Source organism: Perognathus longimembris, chromosome 14 (genome assembly GCF_023159225.1).
Source record: "Perognathus longimembris pacificus isolate PPM17 chromosome 14, ASM2315922v1, whole genome shotgun sequence".
NCBI classification, from domain to species: domain Eukaryota; kingdom Metazoa; phylum Chordata; class Mammalia; order Rodentia; family Heteromyidae; genus Perognathus; species Perognathus longimembris.
In genome coordinates, this window is record NC_063174.1 from 38,925,544 (window position 1) to 38,941,162 (window position 15,619).

The window sequence follows — 15,619 nt, forward strand, 5'->3', positions numbered from 1 at the left end:
GGGAAAACTATGATGATTTTTTTCAGAGTGCACAGCAGAGTGGCAGTGTATTACTTGAAAAAGCATATATGGAAGGTCAGCATAGTATGACAGACCTGCTAAGAATAGGGTAATTAGGAAATCCAACTTTATATGTGGACTCTCCTGGCTGTTTAACCTTTGGTGGACCTTTAGTTTCTGGCCCCAAGAGGTTGCATGTGGGAAATGTTGAATTCAGGTGAAGTTTCTTCACAATATTTCACAGTTCCGAGTCAGCTTATCAGTTCAGGCTCACTTGGCTGGTAGAGCTTTATGGAAACAGTGCTGTGGTTTGACTGGGCCGGACCTACTTAGGTCCAGGCAAGAAGGAAGCAGTGTGTAGGTGCCAGTTAACTTTGGACTCTTCAGACAAATCAGATCATGATCAGTTGGAGCTGCCGAGCCACTTAAAGTTCTCAAACTCAGTCATCACTGGAACATTTGAAAAAAGTAATCAATTGCATATCTCTTAACTCATTAGGTACATTTCCACTACATAAAATTTTGGTGGGATTTCAGATGTGATATTCAGGTGATAAATGGAGGCCCTTTAAAAAATTCAAAGTAGTTTCCTGCCACTAATTATTTAACTGCCTGCCCAGTTTTATTTGAAAGAGAGTCTACTATGTAGTGAGCACTTCTTTTTGTCCACTGTTTCCTCATGCATGAGCATGAAAGGGGAGCTACTGACCTCACTGGGTGCTGGTGAGGAGTGAAGGACTGCACAAGGTCAGAGGATGAAGTGCATGTTGCAATCCTGGCCTGTGGTCTTTAAGCCTTCCAGGCTGAGTTTATGCTTACAAGTGAGGATACAACAAAACAGACACATGGATTATTATCTCATAGTCTGTGTACAAGGAAAATTGCTGAGGTTTCAAATTTCATATTTCATGGTATTTTAATATCTGCTAGATGAACAATCTCTAGCGTTGATACTAATCGTGGTTGGTGATGCTTTGGGGCTTTGTAGTTTTATGGAACAGTGTGTTCATTTACTGTTCCTACTGCTGTTCCTTTTTTCTCTCTCCCTAAACTAAATTTAATGTGCTTTTTTCCAAGTGCACTTTTGTAAATTATCTTTGGAATATAAATATCAACTGTGAAGACGATGATATTCTTAACAAAGCCACTTGAGACATTGTTTCTTACCGAGCCATTTGATTGGCTTCATCGTAAGCCTGTCTTCTTCCAGGTAGGTGATAGGAGTGTGAGGGTGGAAATGTGCCTTCCCATGGCCAAGCTTGACTAGCTTAAACAGCTCAAGCTAGTCTTGGTGGCTTGAAAAAACTATTTTAGTGAGGTTTGTATCTCCATTCCAGTGTTTGTATAGAGTTTAGTATCAATCAGTGGCACTTTTTATTGCTAATCTAATGTAAATTTGAGTTCACATAGTTCAGATCACTTCTTTCCTTTCGGTACTGCCATGTTTGTCCTTCCCAAGCTATACACCAACTTTTTCCCTGAGCACTTGCATAGTAGTACTCTTCAGAAAGTCTGAATGCTGTCTTTCTTTAGACTTGGCCTACAGTGACGCAGAAAAACTGTACCTGGGAAGGTAGGTGCATCCTAGCCAGGAAAGGCAACTTGTGCTTTGTTTACAGGGCCCTCACTTGCTATTGCTAGGTCACTAGGGCCCTGAGGGGACAAACTAGGGCTCTTGCTCTTAGAAAAATGCTTATGTTAATATTAAACATAAAGAAGACATCAGTAAATGAGGAAAGATAGTGATTATGTTAATCATCAATATGAAATTATTCAAGTACTATAAAGTCTGCTAATCTTACTATTTTTAATATTCTTTCCTTTTAATCGTCCCTTGACTTCCTTTTGATTAGAGGATTTAAATATTTTTAAGACTGTCATATTGCATTGTGATTGTTTTAAGACAGGAATTGTAGCATTCTCTTCAACCCTTATCCTGTCCACATGTGTGTAACTTTGAAACTACCCTTTATTCCTTTGGCACACAGAAAGTTTCCTATGTTGTTTCTTTCATTTAGTTCCTTGAATTATTTATTGTTCCACTTCCTTACCACTCCATTCATTTCTTTAAAAACATAAGTTTTTCCCATATTTTTCCTGGTGTTAATTCATTGTACGAACTAGATTGGTAAGGAAGATAGCAAATAAATACTAGCATATACTCTTATCTGCCTAAGAGTTTTGGGGGAGAGGGTCATGATCCAGTATTTGAGGAGACTGCACAAAAGTGATAGTAAAGCTGAGGTGAACACATGGGGTGTGATATTGCCAGAGGACTAGTTGTCATACAGTTGCCACCCTACTCCCCAGTTTCATTGTTTTTTCTTTGCTTTTAATTATGACCTAAGCAAGTCAGCACCTGCTTTCCATACTAATACTTTTGTTTCATTGTAATCATGTCTGTGTTTCACTCTAATGAACTCTGTGCTCCTAAGTACCCTTTTGTCTCCCCTGCCAAAAATATAAAAAGTGTTAAGAAAACGAAATTAAGAACATCACCCTGGAGTTCACTAGTTTTTAAGTAGAGCCCATGAATAACACTAAATAGAGGCAAAAAGAGAGGCAAAAGTATAGAATTTTTCACAGAGGTCCATAGAGGAGAGTTTCAGGGAGAAGGGAGGGGGTCAAAGTGCAAATGCCTCACTGAGCCTAACAGACAAAGGCTCTTTTTAGCTTTGATGTGATCCTTGGAGATTTCACTTTTAGCACTAGGAGGAGCTGATATTTTGAATGTCAGAGGTGCTATGGTACAATCAAGCCCCATCAGGATGTTGAATGGAGCCATGCATAGACTTGTTTACTCTTAGTAACTATCTTTCCCTACTATACTTGAGCTTCCCTGGAAATAAGGAACTGTTGCTTCAAAATTCTAAGCACCATGTGTGTGGTTGCTGCTCAGAAGAGAATGTAGAAATACTGGGAATTACTTAGAAAACAAAAGGAAACACTTTGCAAAAATGGCTTTAGACAAGGTAGGTTAGGTTGAAACAACTTTGAACTAAAATTGAACTCGTTGAACTAAATTGTGGTCCCAGTAGATGAGATTAACATTCTAGCTAAATGGAGTTATTGTGACTTAAATAGCATCAAAGTGCTATAAAATTAAATATGTAATAAGGAAAATTTTTATATAGCTTGCCCTTTTAACAGATGGAGGCGACATGCTGTAAGTTAATATTGCTCTATGTTTAATTCTATTGCCTTTTACCATATATAATGATGCTTAGGCAGGTTTGCTGATATTTAAGGAGAACTGCTAATAATTGACAACATATGTTTGCTCTTTCAGTGAACTCTAAGGAATAGGTTGTTACTGATCTGCCATCATATGACACATGTAGATAGACAAACTTATTTGTAGCTGATGTTTTAATAAGTGCAAATTACTATGTTTCTATATTTCCTCATCAGTACCCAAAATTTAGTTTGTACCTCAAAGGAATTTGTTCTATAAATTAGGAAGGGAGGGAGGAGGGACAAGGGAAAAAAGGGGAGAGGGGAAAGGAAGGAGGAAAGGGAACTAAGAAAGGAAAGAGGGAAGAAAGGAAGGGAGGGGAATTCTGACAGCTGAAAAAAATCTTATTTCACTTAGTTGCCTTTCTTCAACCTCTTTAGCTTTTATAGGTCATTAAACTGATTTCTCTCTCCCCGTATGTACTCAACTATTTTAGAAATGGTAACTTAGAATTGTTATAACCAAGATGTAATAGAATTCCTGACTTACCATGTAAAATGCTAACAATTTATGATTAAAAATAAAATATAGGAAGCAAATGATATGGTTTGGAAAAGAAACTGATGTTGAAGATTGGGCATTTCCAATAGTTTTATTTATTGTATTTAAGTGTTGTTTGTAGTTTTCTTCTATAACTTCACCTATCCTAAGAAAGATCGCTGTATAGTAAGCCGCTTTCTAAAACAAATAAAACAGCAAGAATGAGTTTTATTTTGGTGGAGTTGGTATGTTGGCTTTTTAAGGAATGAATGTTTTTAGTATGGAAAATAATTTATTTGGGTTTCTTGGAGGTTGAGAAATACTTAATTCATTTAGAATGGACAAGTGTTTGTCTTTTTTTGTGCTGGCACAGAGGCTTGAACACAGGGCTTGGGCACTATCCTTGAGCTTTTTTTGATCAAGGATAGTGTTCTACCACATGATCTACAGCTCTGCTCCCAGCTTTTTGTTGGTTAATTTGAGGTAAGAGACTCACGGACTTTCCTGCCAAGGCTGGTTTCAAACCATGATCCTCAGATCTCATCCTTCTGAGTAGCTAGGATTACAGGCCTGAGACACTGGCATTTGGCATGGCATTTGCATTTTAGTTTGGTGGATTAGCTTTCCTTCCATCTTTATGAGGAGCAGTGGTGGGGGGCGGGGGGAGCATGTGCTAGTACTGGGGCTTGGACTCAGCCTGGAGGTTGTCTCTTAGCTTTTATGCTCAAGGCTAAGAAACACTTTTTGGACCTTAACTGTGGTCACACATGCTGTTCCTGGCTGCTGCTGGAAGCAACAGTTAGTACACTGTTTCCCTTAAAAGCTCCCAATTGAAAGAAGAGGATATGAAGTTCAGGAATATAAAGGTAATCATAACAGTCCTCCTTTAGAAAGCTCAAAAGCCAGGTTTAAATTAGGTAGCAGTGCAAACCATTATCCCTTTCACACAAGATGGGTTGAAGAGTGTGCATGAAAACAATGGGCTCTTAACTGTCCAGCTGGCCAGACCGAGCCTGTGGAGCCTTGCATTCTGCAGGCAGAGAGCAGTTTTTTAAAACACCCCTAAATGTTCCAGCTTTAAATAGCAGCGAGTCTTCTAAAATGATGCTGTGTGCTGCAGGAGAAATGGAAGCGGCTGCCTTGGAGGCAGGAAGCCGACTAGCGAGATGCTTAATTATTGTGGAAGTAAGTGCTTGTTACTGTTGAGTACAGCATGCAGTGAGCCGGTCCTCCTCGGTGTCAGAGTGTGATTTGTAGACAATGCCGCCCTGTCAGCTCAGTGCTGGTTCAGCAGCATCTTTCCAAACATGTATCTGGCAAGAATTTAAAGGCCACCTCTTGTGTAATTTGCAGAGTCTTGGAAAAGGATTCTCTGCCTTTCTTTTCAGGATGTACGCAACCATGAAGGATTTTGTACTCAAAATCTGTTCCTGCTGTCTTCTGCCTGACGTGCTCAAGAGGAAGTTTGTCTTCCTGCCCTTCACCTGGAAGGATGCTAACAGTTCTCTGTAGTCTTTTGGGGGAACGTAAAGAGGGCTGCCCAGAGTAGCATTTTGTTTCTGCCGTCATAAATTAATGCTGGTGGGGTGGAGGAGGTTGCACTCACTGCTTGAGGAAATGCAGGCATTTTGTGAATTAGTGAAAGACTTCGGCTTTGAGAGTAGAGGAAACTAAGGAGAGCTTGGGAAGAGGTGCTGGTGAATGCAGGATTCATTCTGCAATATTCCTCGTCTGGGTAAGTAATAAAAGTAGAGGAAAATGCAGAAGACTGCTAATGGATACAATGGCTTCAGGGAAAACCCTGTTTATTTTCTCTCTGCTATGTTTGCTTTTAGAAGCTTTTGTGAGGAAACAAATACTGATGTTGAAATATGGAAGGAGTTAAAAAGTGAATGTTGCAACATATTCAGTAAAATTATTTTGTAGTTTTTGTCAAGAAACTGAATTGCTCTGAGTATCAGATTCACTTGATTTTTGTCTCAAACTACAGGTCAGCACAGTGGTTTATGATGTTCTACATTATTAGAGGTCATCAGAGGAAAAAAATCTATAATTAGGATGGGTGTCTGATGCTCCAGGACAAGAGCATAACCCCTCCCAGTTTTATGAAAGAATTCAGTTAAACTGAAGTATGACAGCTCTTTTCTCATTGTTAACTGTGGATTTTATTAAATGCTTTTACTTCTTTCAAACCTTCTTTGCTAAGAATGTTGGTCATGGAACTGTGAACCGTAATCCAGGATTGAATCTTTAATTTTCATGTGTCTGAGTTTGGTTGTTGCATAGTTATTTTTAGATTTGTCAAATGCTAATTCAAAATTTCTTCTCTGTTTTAGAGAAAACATGCGATTATGGCAATCACACAGTCTCGGTAAAACAAGTTCTATTCAGTTTTTTCTGAAGGAAAGCTGTCTGTTAAAGTGAAGCAAAGGCACTTATTGTGGATTACAATGTATTGACGATTTGGATTTTCAGTCATATGAAAATAAAGCATCATTTAACTTTTTAAATGAAAAAGCTTAAGACCTCATACAACTGCTGTATATTTTGGAAGCCATTCTCCAAAACAGAAGTGCACATTTGAAACACAGACATGATGTTCCTTTCTGCAGGGATTTAAGTGTAATTTACATCATGACAAGCTTGAAACGATCACAGACAGAAAGGCCTGTTGCCACTGACAGGACCTCTGTTGTTGGCACAGATGGTCCTCCCAAAGTCCACACTGATGATTTCTACATGCGCCGCTTCCGGTCCCAAAATGGCAGTTTAGGATCATCAGTCATGGCTCCCGTAGGGCCCCCACGAAGTGAAGGCTCTCATCATATAACCTCCACTCCTGGAGTCCCAAAGATGGGGGTTCGGGCAAGGATTGCAGATTGGCCTCCAAGAAAGGAAAACATAAAAGAGTCTAACCGTTCAAGCCAGGAAATAGAAACCTCAAGTTGCCTTGAGAGCATGTCCTCCAAAAGCAGTCCTGTGAGTCAGGGAAGTTCTGTTAGCCTCAATTCTAATGACTCAGCCATGCTAAAGAGCATACAGAACACACTGAAAAACAAGACCAGACCATCGGAGAACATGGACTCCAGATTCCTCATGCCTGAAGCCTATCCCAGCTCCCCTAGGAAAGCCCTTCGCAGAATACGGCAGAGGAGCAACAGCGATATCACCATAAGTGAACTTGATGTGGATAGCTTTGATGAATGTATTTCCCCCACATACAAGACTGGGCCATCACTGCACAGGGAATATGGTAGCACATCTTCCATTGATAAGCAGGGAACGTCTGGAGAAAGCTTTTTTGATTTGTTAAAGGGCTACAAAGATGACAAATCTGATCGAGGGCCAACTCCAACTAAGCTCAGTGACTTTCTTATTGCTGGTGGGGGCAAGGGTTCTGGTTTCTCTTTGGATGTTATTGATGGGCCCATTTCACAGAGAGACAATCTCAGGCTTTTTAAGGAAAGGGAAAAACCACTCAAGCGACGTTCTAAGTCTGAAACTGGAGACTCATCCATTTTTCGTAAATTACGCAATGCCAAAGGTGAAGAACTTGGGAAATCGTCGGACCTTGAAGACAACCGATCAGAAGACTCTGTCAGACCTTGGACATGTCCAAAGTGCTTTGCACACTATGATGTCCAGAGCATATTATTTGATTTGAATGAGGCGATTATGAACCGGCACAATGTTATTAAAAGGAGAAACACGACCACAGGAGCTTCGGCAGCTGCTGTGGCATCCTTGGTCTCTGGACCTTTGTCCCATTCAGCCAGTTTCAGCTCACCAATGGGCAGCACCGAGGATCTGAATTCCAAGGGAAGCCTTGGCATGGACCAGGGAGATGATAAAAGCAATGAACTTGTAATGAGCTGTCCATATTTTCGGAATGAGATAGGTGGAGAAGGTGAAAGGAAAATCAGCCTGTCAAAATCAAATTCTGGCTCGTTTAGTGGCTGTGAAAGTGCCTCCTTTGAGTCTACCCTTAGCTCCCATTGCACAAATGCAGGAGTGGCAGTACTTGAAGTCCCCAAGGAAAACTTGGTGTTGCATCTAGACAGAGTGAAAAGGTATATTGTGGAACATGTGGATCTCGGCGCATACTATTATAGGAAATTCTTCTACCAGAAGGGTGAGTAAAGATTGTTTACTTCAATTTTTTTTGTAGTACTTCTTGAAAAGGTATTATTTAGTTTTAAGTAGTGTGATTTAAAATTTGCATGAATTTCTATCTTTCTTAATGGTAAAATATTTTAAATATTTCTCTGTTTTTCTGTTTGCATTTTTTTCATTTCTTCTGTTAGCTGTACAGAGATCTAGAGGTTTTATACGTTAAATTAAATACAAGGATTTTTTTCTTAAGTTAAAATTAGCTTGACTTAGATAAAATTATAATCTTTGTTGTGTTAATTTGATATATCACCTTTAGGGATTATTAAGTTGAAAAATATTTTTATTTTGTGAAATGTTTTGTAGCTTCTATTTTTTGGATTGCAAAAAGAATTAAAATTCTTTTATGTTTTGACATGTTTGCAGTTAATACAGGACTATTTCCTTGCCACCTCAATGTTCTAATTAGTAAGTCATAACTATAATGTATAATTCCTGTTTACTTTATAGGAACTTTGGTGAAAAGTTACAGAGCAATACGTTTCACAGTGAAGCCAAGAAAATTAAGTCTGAGTCATTTATTAGAATAGAAAAGGCACTGAAAAAAGTAGAAAAAGTGGTTTTCTTTTCAATCTTTGTTTGAGGAATGGTTCTATCTAGTTAGATAGAGATAACTGAGATTATACTTTACAGTGTTCCTTCTTAGTTTTAAGAAAGGCACTGTTTTATTGAAGAGTGAAAATTAACTCTTAAAACCTTTCTAATGGCGTTTCTTAAGCTGCATTAAAACTGAGGTGTGAGTTTAATCCTTCAGTCTGGGTCCCCATGCTATAGACAGTATGGTAGCCAACGGAAGGTATAGATTATATAAATTAGCAATCTTGGCAGCCACAGAAAGAGGCCTGTGGTTAAGAGGCTTCTTTCTACAAACTTCTTGAGCAGTGTTTTGCTTGTCTACCTGCTGTTTTAAATTATTTAGTTTTGTTGTTCTGAGTGAAATTTTGTTTCAAATATAGCTCTATGACATTGTTTACTTTAGAACCTAATGTCTTGAGATTATTATAGGAAGGACCTCATTGAAGGTGCATCAATGGAAAGAATTTGTCTCATTGCTAAATATCCACATCTCTTCTCATTTTTAAATAACTATGGTGTAGGTCTTAGACTCAATATAATGAAAGTTCCAATTTCATTTTTGAAGTATATTTTTTCAGAATTATCTTTCTAAAGTTGAGATTTTAGAAACATACCTGTTTTACAATAACCTTTAAAGAAAAGTCTCAAACTCACCAACGTGGCATTTGGGGGCAAATGGTTGTTTGTTGGGATAGAGGCTGTCTAGTATATTGTAGGATGTTACTGGTATATAGCCAGTAGATTTCTTTTGTGCTCCCAGTAAAATAAATCTCTGCAGCCTAAAATATACCTGGCATTGTCAAGTGTTCTGTAGGTGGTAAAATTGCCCCTAGGTGAGAATGACTTCTTTATGGTGCCTGGGACTTTTTTTTTTTTTTTTGGTCTTTTCTTTTTTGGTACTGGGGATCGAACTCAGAACGTTGCACATGCTGGGCAAGCGCTTTGCCACTGAGCTACATCCCAGCCCTACCCGGGAAATTTTAAAAAAGTGTTTCTCAGCTGTTCAGATGTTTCCAAAAGGAGCCTTCTTGTCTTCACCTATAAGTGACACACTGAGTCGAACTTAAGACAAAATGTAGTATTTTTATCTTATTTGTGGTAGTGAGTACTTTTCTTCCTAATAGTATCAATAATAAACATTTTTAGCACTCATGTACTAGGCACTTTGCTAATCCTTTGATACAGCATATGTTTGTTTATTTTTTTCCATTTCAACCCTTTTATGCACATGGGGTAGGCATTGGTGTGTATGCTATTTTGCAAAAGAGAAAACTGGAGGTTGGTGATAGACTTGTCATGGAGCTAGTAAATGTGGGATCCAGGATTCCACTTTACTCTCTCAGCGTGTTACATGTTCTTAATCACAATCCCTTGATCTGTATTATGTGAAGTGAAAGAGGAGAGTCTGATGAACATATTTTATTTTTCAAATGTATGAAATAAAATTTGGACATCAACAATCCAGAAAAGTCCCGTTTATAAGTTAAAAAGTCTCATAAGTTAAAAAAGCCACGACTCTGGTAGATACTAATATGCAACATGGAAAACACCTTCTTACTGGAAATAGGTAGGACTGCTTTATTAAAAATATCAGTAAAAAGACATAGTTGTTGAAAAGCATATGTATTCATTGAGAAATGAAAACATATTTGCCCTACTCCTCTAAGTCAAAGGGTTCTAACCCTGATTCTACTCAGTATTGTATTAGTATTTTATAATACTAATACTAACCTTATACTAATACTAATACTAACCTTGAGGCAAGCATGTAGACCTAGCATGAGTCAGCACAGAATTGATTTCATCATTTTATTCCCCCTTATTTCTGTAGCTGTCTTGCTCACATCTGATCCAGCAGCTTTCTTCTTGATGACTTGGCCTTTAGTTAAGTCTTCCTAAACCTTTCAACTTAGTTTTTCAAAGAATCCTCATTTATCTTTTGTACTCATATTTTATCAGCTTTCATGATAATTAAGCTTCATAATTAAAGTAAGTTACTGGCATCAGCAGGTCTGGGAGGATGCAGCAGATTCTGCCCAACATGAAGTCCTGCCGGTAGGAGCAGAAGGTATGTGTGGCATCAGAGATGGTTGGCTAGTGCCAGTGGGCACTGCCCAACTGGGTATGAGGAAGGACAAGCATGGTTAGTCTAGGAGGCTAGTCCAAGGAAAGCCAGTCTCAGAGCATGCCCACTCTTGATAGCTCTACTTAGGGCACAGGGAGTTCTTGTCATCTATTACAACATAGTAACATCACAAACTATGGCTCTGTGGAACGAGTTTTTACTATATAGCTTTGATTCACTAATACTAGGGATTTAACCCTTTCTTTCCTGGTCAAAACCAAAGCAAATCCTCTTGTTAAAAGTATACTATATAGCAGTATCCAATGGAATTTACTCTTCAGCAATGCACAGGACCTGGCTTCTTCATCCTTAGTTTCTATTCCGCTATTTAATGTATTTCTGACTTTATTCTGCGTAAGTCTCTGTAAACAAAATTTTACTTTACCTGAAGTACACACTACAGCCAAGGGTAAAGTTTAATCATGTTCTGCCAATGAAGCTATGGTCACTTTAACATCATATTATTTTTATAAACACCATTATTTTGCAAAATACGTTGTAGATTCTTTGACTTGGCTCATAAGCCAAGACTAGTTATGGAAAAATGTTAGACCTATAGAAGGGCTTAATTGCTTGGACTTATTAAAATAAGCAACAAGCCATTGCTCTTCTTCCTTCTAGTACTTTCTTCTGTCGCTTCTCTTTGCCACTTTGGTAATCTATGTGTTGTGCAGCCAGGGTGAAATGACAGCAGTAACATAGCTAACATTTACTGGTTTGTGCTTTAAGTAGACCTCCTTACTTAATGCTCGCAGGATTCTGAAGAGAATCTGTCTTGTGATCAAAGTTCAAGTAAAAGAATCATAGACTAGACAATAGGCTAGCATTCAAATCAAGGTGGTCATTTTCTTTTGAGTACATACATATTTTGTGACAAGTTTTTACTTCAACAGTTAAAGTATCAAGTACATTTGTAAGTGGAATATATTATTGTAGACTAATTAAGTGTTGTCTATAGCTAACGTGCCTTATTGAAGACGGGACTCTTTCTCAGCTATCACTCACCTCATTCGCTATGGCCCCACAGAACATTTTCTACTTTTCACTGGGTTTACATATCTCTATGAGGAACACTCCTCAATCCCTTTGGAAGGGAAGTATTTATAGAAGACAGAGGAGTCATGGTTTGCCTTGAAAGTAGAATTTGTTGAACCATTGATCCACAGTGCTGGCAGGCTTATCTCTATGTCAAGTTGGTGTTACTCTCAAAGTCAAGATATTATGATGGAGAAGGATCTTCCTCTATTGCTCAGTGGCCAACAGAAAGTTACCATTGTACTATCTAAGAATATTTTCTCAGTCCTTACAATGAGAGAAAATCAATGCTTATGCGTTAATCTGATAACTTTATGCCACTGGATTTTATTTTCTTACTGTTCACCTTCTTCTTCCTGCCACACACATGTGTGTTGAGCAGTAAGCCAGACCCCAGAATAATCACTTTGGAAGTAGAATTCTGATATTACTAGAAAGTCTTCTTTTTTTACTTTTCATCTCCTGTGAAATCAGCCATCTCTAACAGCCATTCTTACATTACACATAACTTTATTTGTACTAAAGTGACACCTTCAGTGCTTTGACACATTATAAATTTTGTTATCAAGAATAAGTTTTTGTCAAGTTTTGATCTGTTAAGTGATCATCATTAAGTACCTATTCTGAGTTTTGATGGACTGTTTCTCTATGGCATGGACCAAAAATAAAAGTGGTCTCAATTGAGACCCAAACAGTCATACCAACTTCACAACTTATAGTTATACATTGTAATAATAGATCATTAAACTGTCTACTCTAGAATAATTTTTATTAAAGTATACACTAGTTTCCTAGAGAGTAAACTTTGTTTTTTCTTCAAAAGTTTTTGTGTATATAGCACAGTTTATAGATGAGACAGGAACAACAGTGTACCTAATAACCTGGATAATTAGCTATGCCCTGGCTATAGCTGTGCCCTCCCTGGTAGTTTCGTATTTGTTCACAGCTAGTAACTGACTTGAGTTCTTCATGTGTAGTTAGTCATTTTGTTTCCAGTAGAGAAGCAAGTGAAGAGACCTCTCCAGTGATGCTAAGGTAAACTATCAAAAGCCCTGGTGTAACCAGCATGGCCAGAGTAGGCAGCTACTAGTAATCTATGTTTTACAAACTGAGAGGCTTAATTTTTGCATGTTTGTGTCACTTGTGAGCAGTGTACTACCAAGTGTCCAAATTCTTCAAGAATATTATTCCTTATTTGGTTTTCTGATGTGGATAATTTCATCTTTGGGTAAATGATGGGCACCCAATATGTCTGTCCTCCTGAGCTATATTATGCTTCTGCTCTTGAACCGAACAGACAATTCTGTGAAAATAAATAATGGAAATATTTTTTGATTTTTTTTTGAGATATTGAGGCTTGAACTTTGGGCCTTGAACTAATACTAATAAGTTTAAAACTGTGAAGTAGAATATTTACACATTTACTCTTTAAACATTTGCTGTTGACTGTGTGTGTGTGTGTGTGTGTGTGTGTGTGTGTGTGTATCAATCAGTATTGAGTATTGAACTCAAGGCCTGGACATTGTCCCTTAGCTGTTTTGCTCAAGGCTAATGCCCTACCACTTGAGCCATGGCTCTAATTAGGCTTTTTGGTAGTTAATTAGAGATAAGAGTTTCATAGACTTTGCTGCCCAGGCTAGCTTTGTACTCTGGTTTTAGCATCCTGAATAGCTAGGATTACAGATGTGAGCCACTAGCACCCAGCTCTATTGGTATTAATTTTAAAACTTATTCTATGTTTCATGAATGATTTTTGTCTTCTCAGACATACAGTTTTCCTTTTTTTCTGATTTTTTTTTCTCTTTCTTACTGTTGATCTTCCATAGTAGTCACAAGGTTTTGCTTCATTTGTGACTAAAAGCCAAGGTGGCTTGGGTTCTTTGCTTGCAGTAGTGGTGGCTGTTCTCTAGACACAGGAGTGCTGAGGACTAGGACTGGAAAAGTAGTGTGATCTGTCCACAGGGAGCTGTTGCATTGAAAGGGGAAAGGACCAAGAGCAGGATAAAGGATAGAAACATGGTTTGTCCAGGTTAGGAGAGCTTTATGTTACTCTCCTTGGATCTGTGTTTTCTTCCTAGCCTCACTGCATGCTTTCACATGACAAACTGCCTGTCCTCCAGGCTTGTGAAGCCTTGCAGTCTTCTTAAAGGAGCCGTGGATCCTTCAGCACCTTGATACCCTTGTTCCACAGGATGCTTTGAGGATACACCCACTGGGTCACAGCAATCTAAGCACACCTCTAGGGTCAGGACCACAGGTTAGAAGGTTCCGTGTACGTTTTACAATGAATGAATGTTTGGTGCAATGTGAAGGACCAGATGGATTGAGCTGATGAGTCATTGAATCTTGTACTTACAGCATCAGCTAGGAACATTGAGGGCCCTCTGTGTATGTGACCTTGTGTTATATATATTCCAGACACCCAGCAGAGTGTATAGTTCTTTTTTCTCACTCTTCAGGAAATGAGGCCACAGACAAGTCTGTGAGTGCTCCTAATGGTTTTGTGGAGATTAGCAAAAACCACCAATCATGGCCACACACCATCACTGGAACTGACTTTTAGCTGTTAACTTGAATAGACACACTGATGGTATGTTTAAAATTGTGAAATACAAGAATAGTTACACTTTTACTTTTTAAATACTCGTAGGCCAAAAAAGATGTGAAATTTGTTTGATTATCTGTATGGTTGACTGTTCAAAAAGATAATTGGTTATCTGTCATAGCCTGACAGTGATCAATAAAAAGTTCTTGTGACTGCATTACTTTTTATTTCCTCTTTATTTAAATAGCATTTTTAAAATTTTTGTTTTCACCAATTCCATGCAATTTTATAAGGTCAGTATAGCCTCATAATAAAGCTTGCCTTTTCATGACTGCCTAGCAAATGCTGTTCTAATCTTGACCATTCTGTGTAGCTTTCCTCATTTGTTTTTTGTTTGTTCTTGTTGTTGGGTATGCTCACTATGTCTGGGCCACTCTTGAACTGGTGAATCCTGCCTCAGCCTTCTGAGTACTTGGATGACAGGTGTGTTTACACCTGGCTTCCATGCAGTGTTTAAGAATTACCTTTGAAAAAGACTTGGCACCCCTGACAATTACTCTTATGTAGCAATAATTATAAGCTTAATGCAGTTCTTTAGGATAGAATTCTGGCATTTGGCCAGTCCTTCACAAATGTCTCCATTACTCTGAGCTGCTTTTAATTATGATGCAAAATCTTAACCTATTTAGTTCTCATGGAACCTCCACCCTTATAATTAGGATAAGTCCTTTGGGGACCAAGGACAGAATCTCCGATTGGGGTGTTCCCAAGCAAAGAGAGTCATTGTTTAAACAGTTGGCCATTTCTAATCTCCACTTTGGCAAACTCTGCTTCCAGATAGCAGTAGCTCATCCCTGTAATCCTAGCTACTCAGAAAGCTGAGATTGGGAGGGCTGCATTTCAACACCAACCCAGGCGAAAAAAAGTCAACAAGATTTCATAAAATAATCGGCAAAAGACTGGGCTGGAGACATGGCTTACATGATAAAAGCATCAGCCAGGTAAGCAGGTTGAATATCCCAGTACTGTGGCATACTTGCAACGAGTATGCTTCAAAGTAGAGTACTCTGCTTTAACAAAAAGCATTAAAAATGTCAAAACTGGTCAGTTACTCTTCTGCTGCTCAGAAGAGAAGCAGAATGGGCTGCTCGGTTGTCTGCTTGTTCCTTGCATCTTGAGCATTTCCTCTTCTTTTCCTGAGAAAATGGAAGCATTTATTTTTCCTTCTGCATAGTCAATTAGGTAACTCTACAATTAGAATATGATTGTTTTTGTGAGTTTAACATATATTGCCATAATGCTTTCTAAAATGGTTGGTATCAGTCCACAATGCTACCAGTAGCAGTGTAGGAATACGTTACTGCTTTGCCAAGAGCTGGGTTTTCATTGTCTATTTTTTCTAATTGTGGTAGGCATGAGATAGTAGGTAGCTACGTTTGGTTTGCTTTGCTTA

General features: G+C 38.4%; 1 protein-coding gene across 6 annotated transcripts in view; it reads left to right on the plus strand.

The window, feature by feature from the left end:
* Sipa1l1 (signal induced proliferation associated 1 like 1) overlaps positions 1 to 15,619 on the plus strand; it is a 251,478-nt gene that overhangs the window by 114,142 nt on the left and 121,717 nt on the right. For 5 of the 6 annotated variants that reach the window (XM_048362391.1, XM_048362392.1, XM_048362397.1 and 2 more), the window contains one exon: positions 6,052 to 7,847. In XM_048362391.1, the coding sequence (XP_048218348.1) occupies positions 6,350 to 7,847 (1,498 nt within the window). In that variant the 5' untranslated portion in view covers positions 6,052 to 6,349. Of the gene's footprint in view, positions 1 to 5,103; positions 5,451 to 6,051; positions 7,848 to 15,619 lie in introns of those variants that run through there. The other variant, XM_048362394.1, reaches the window with a different exon arrangement.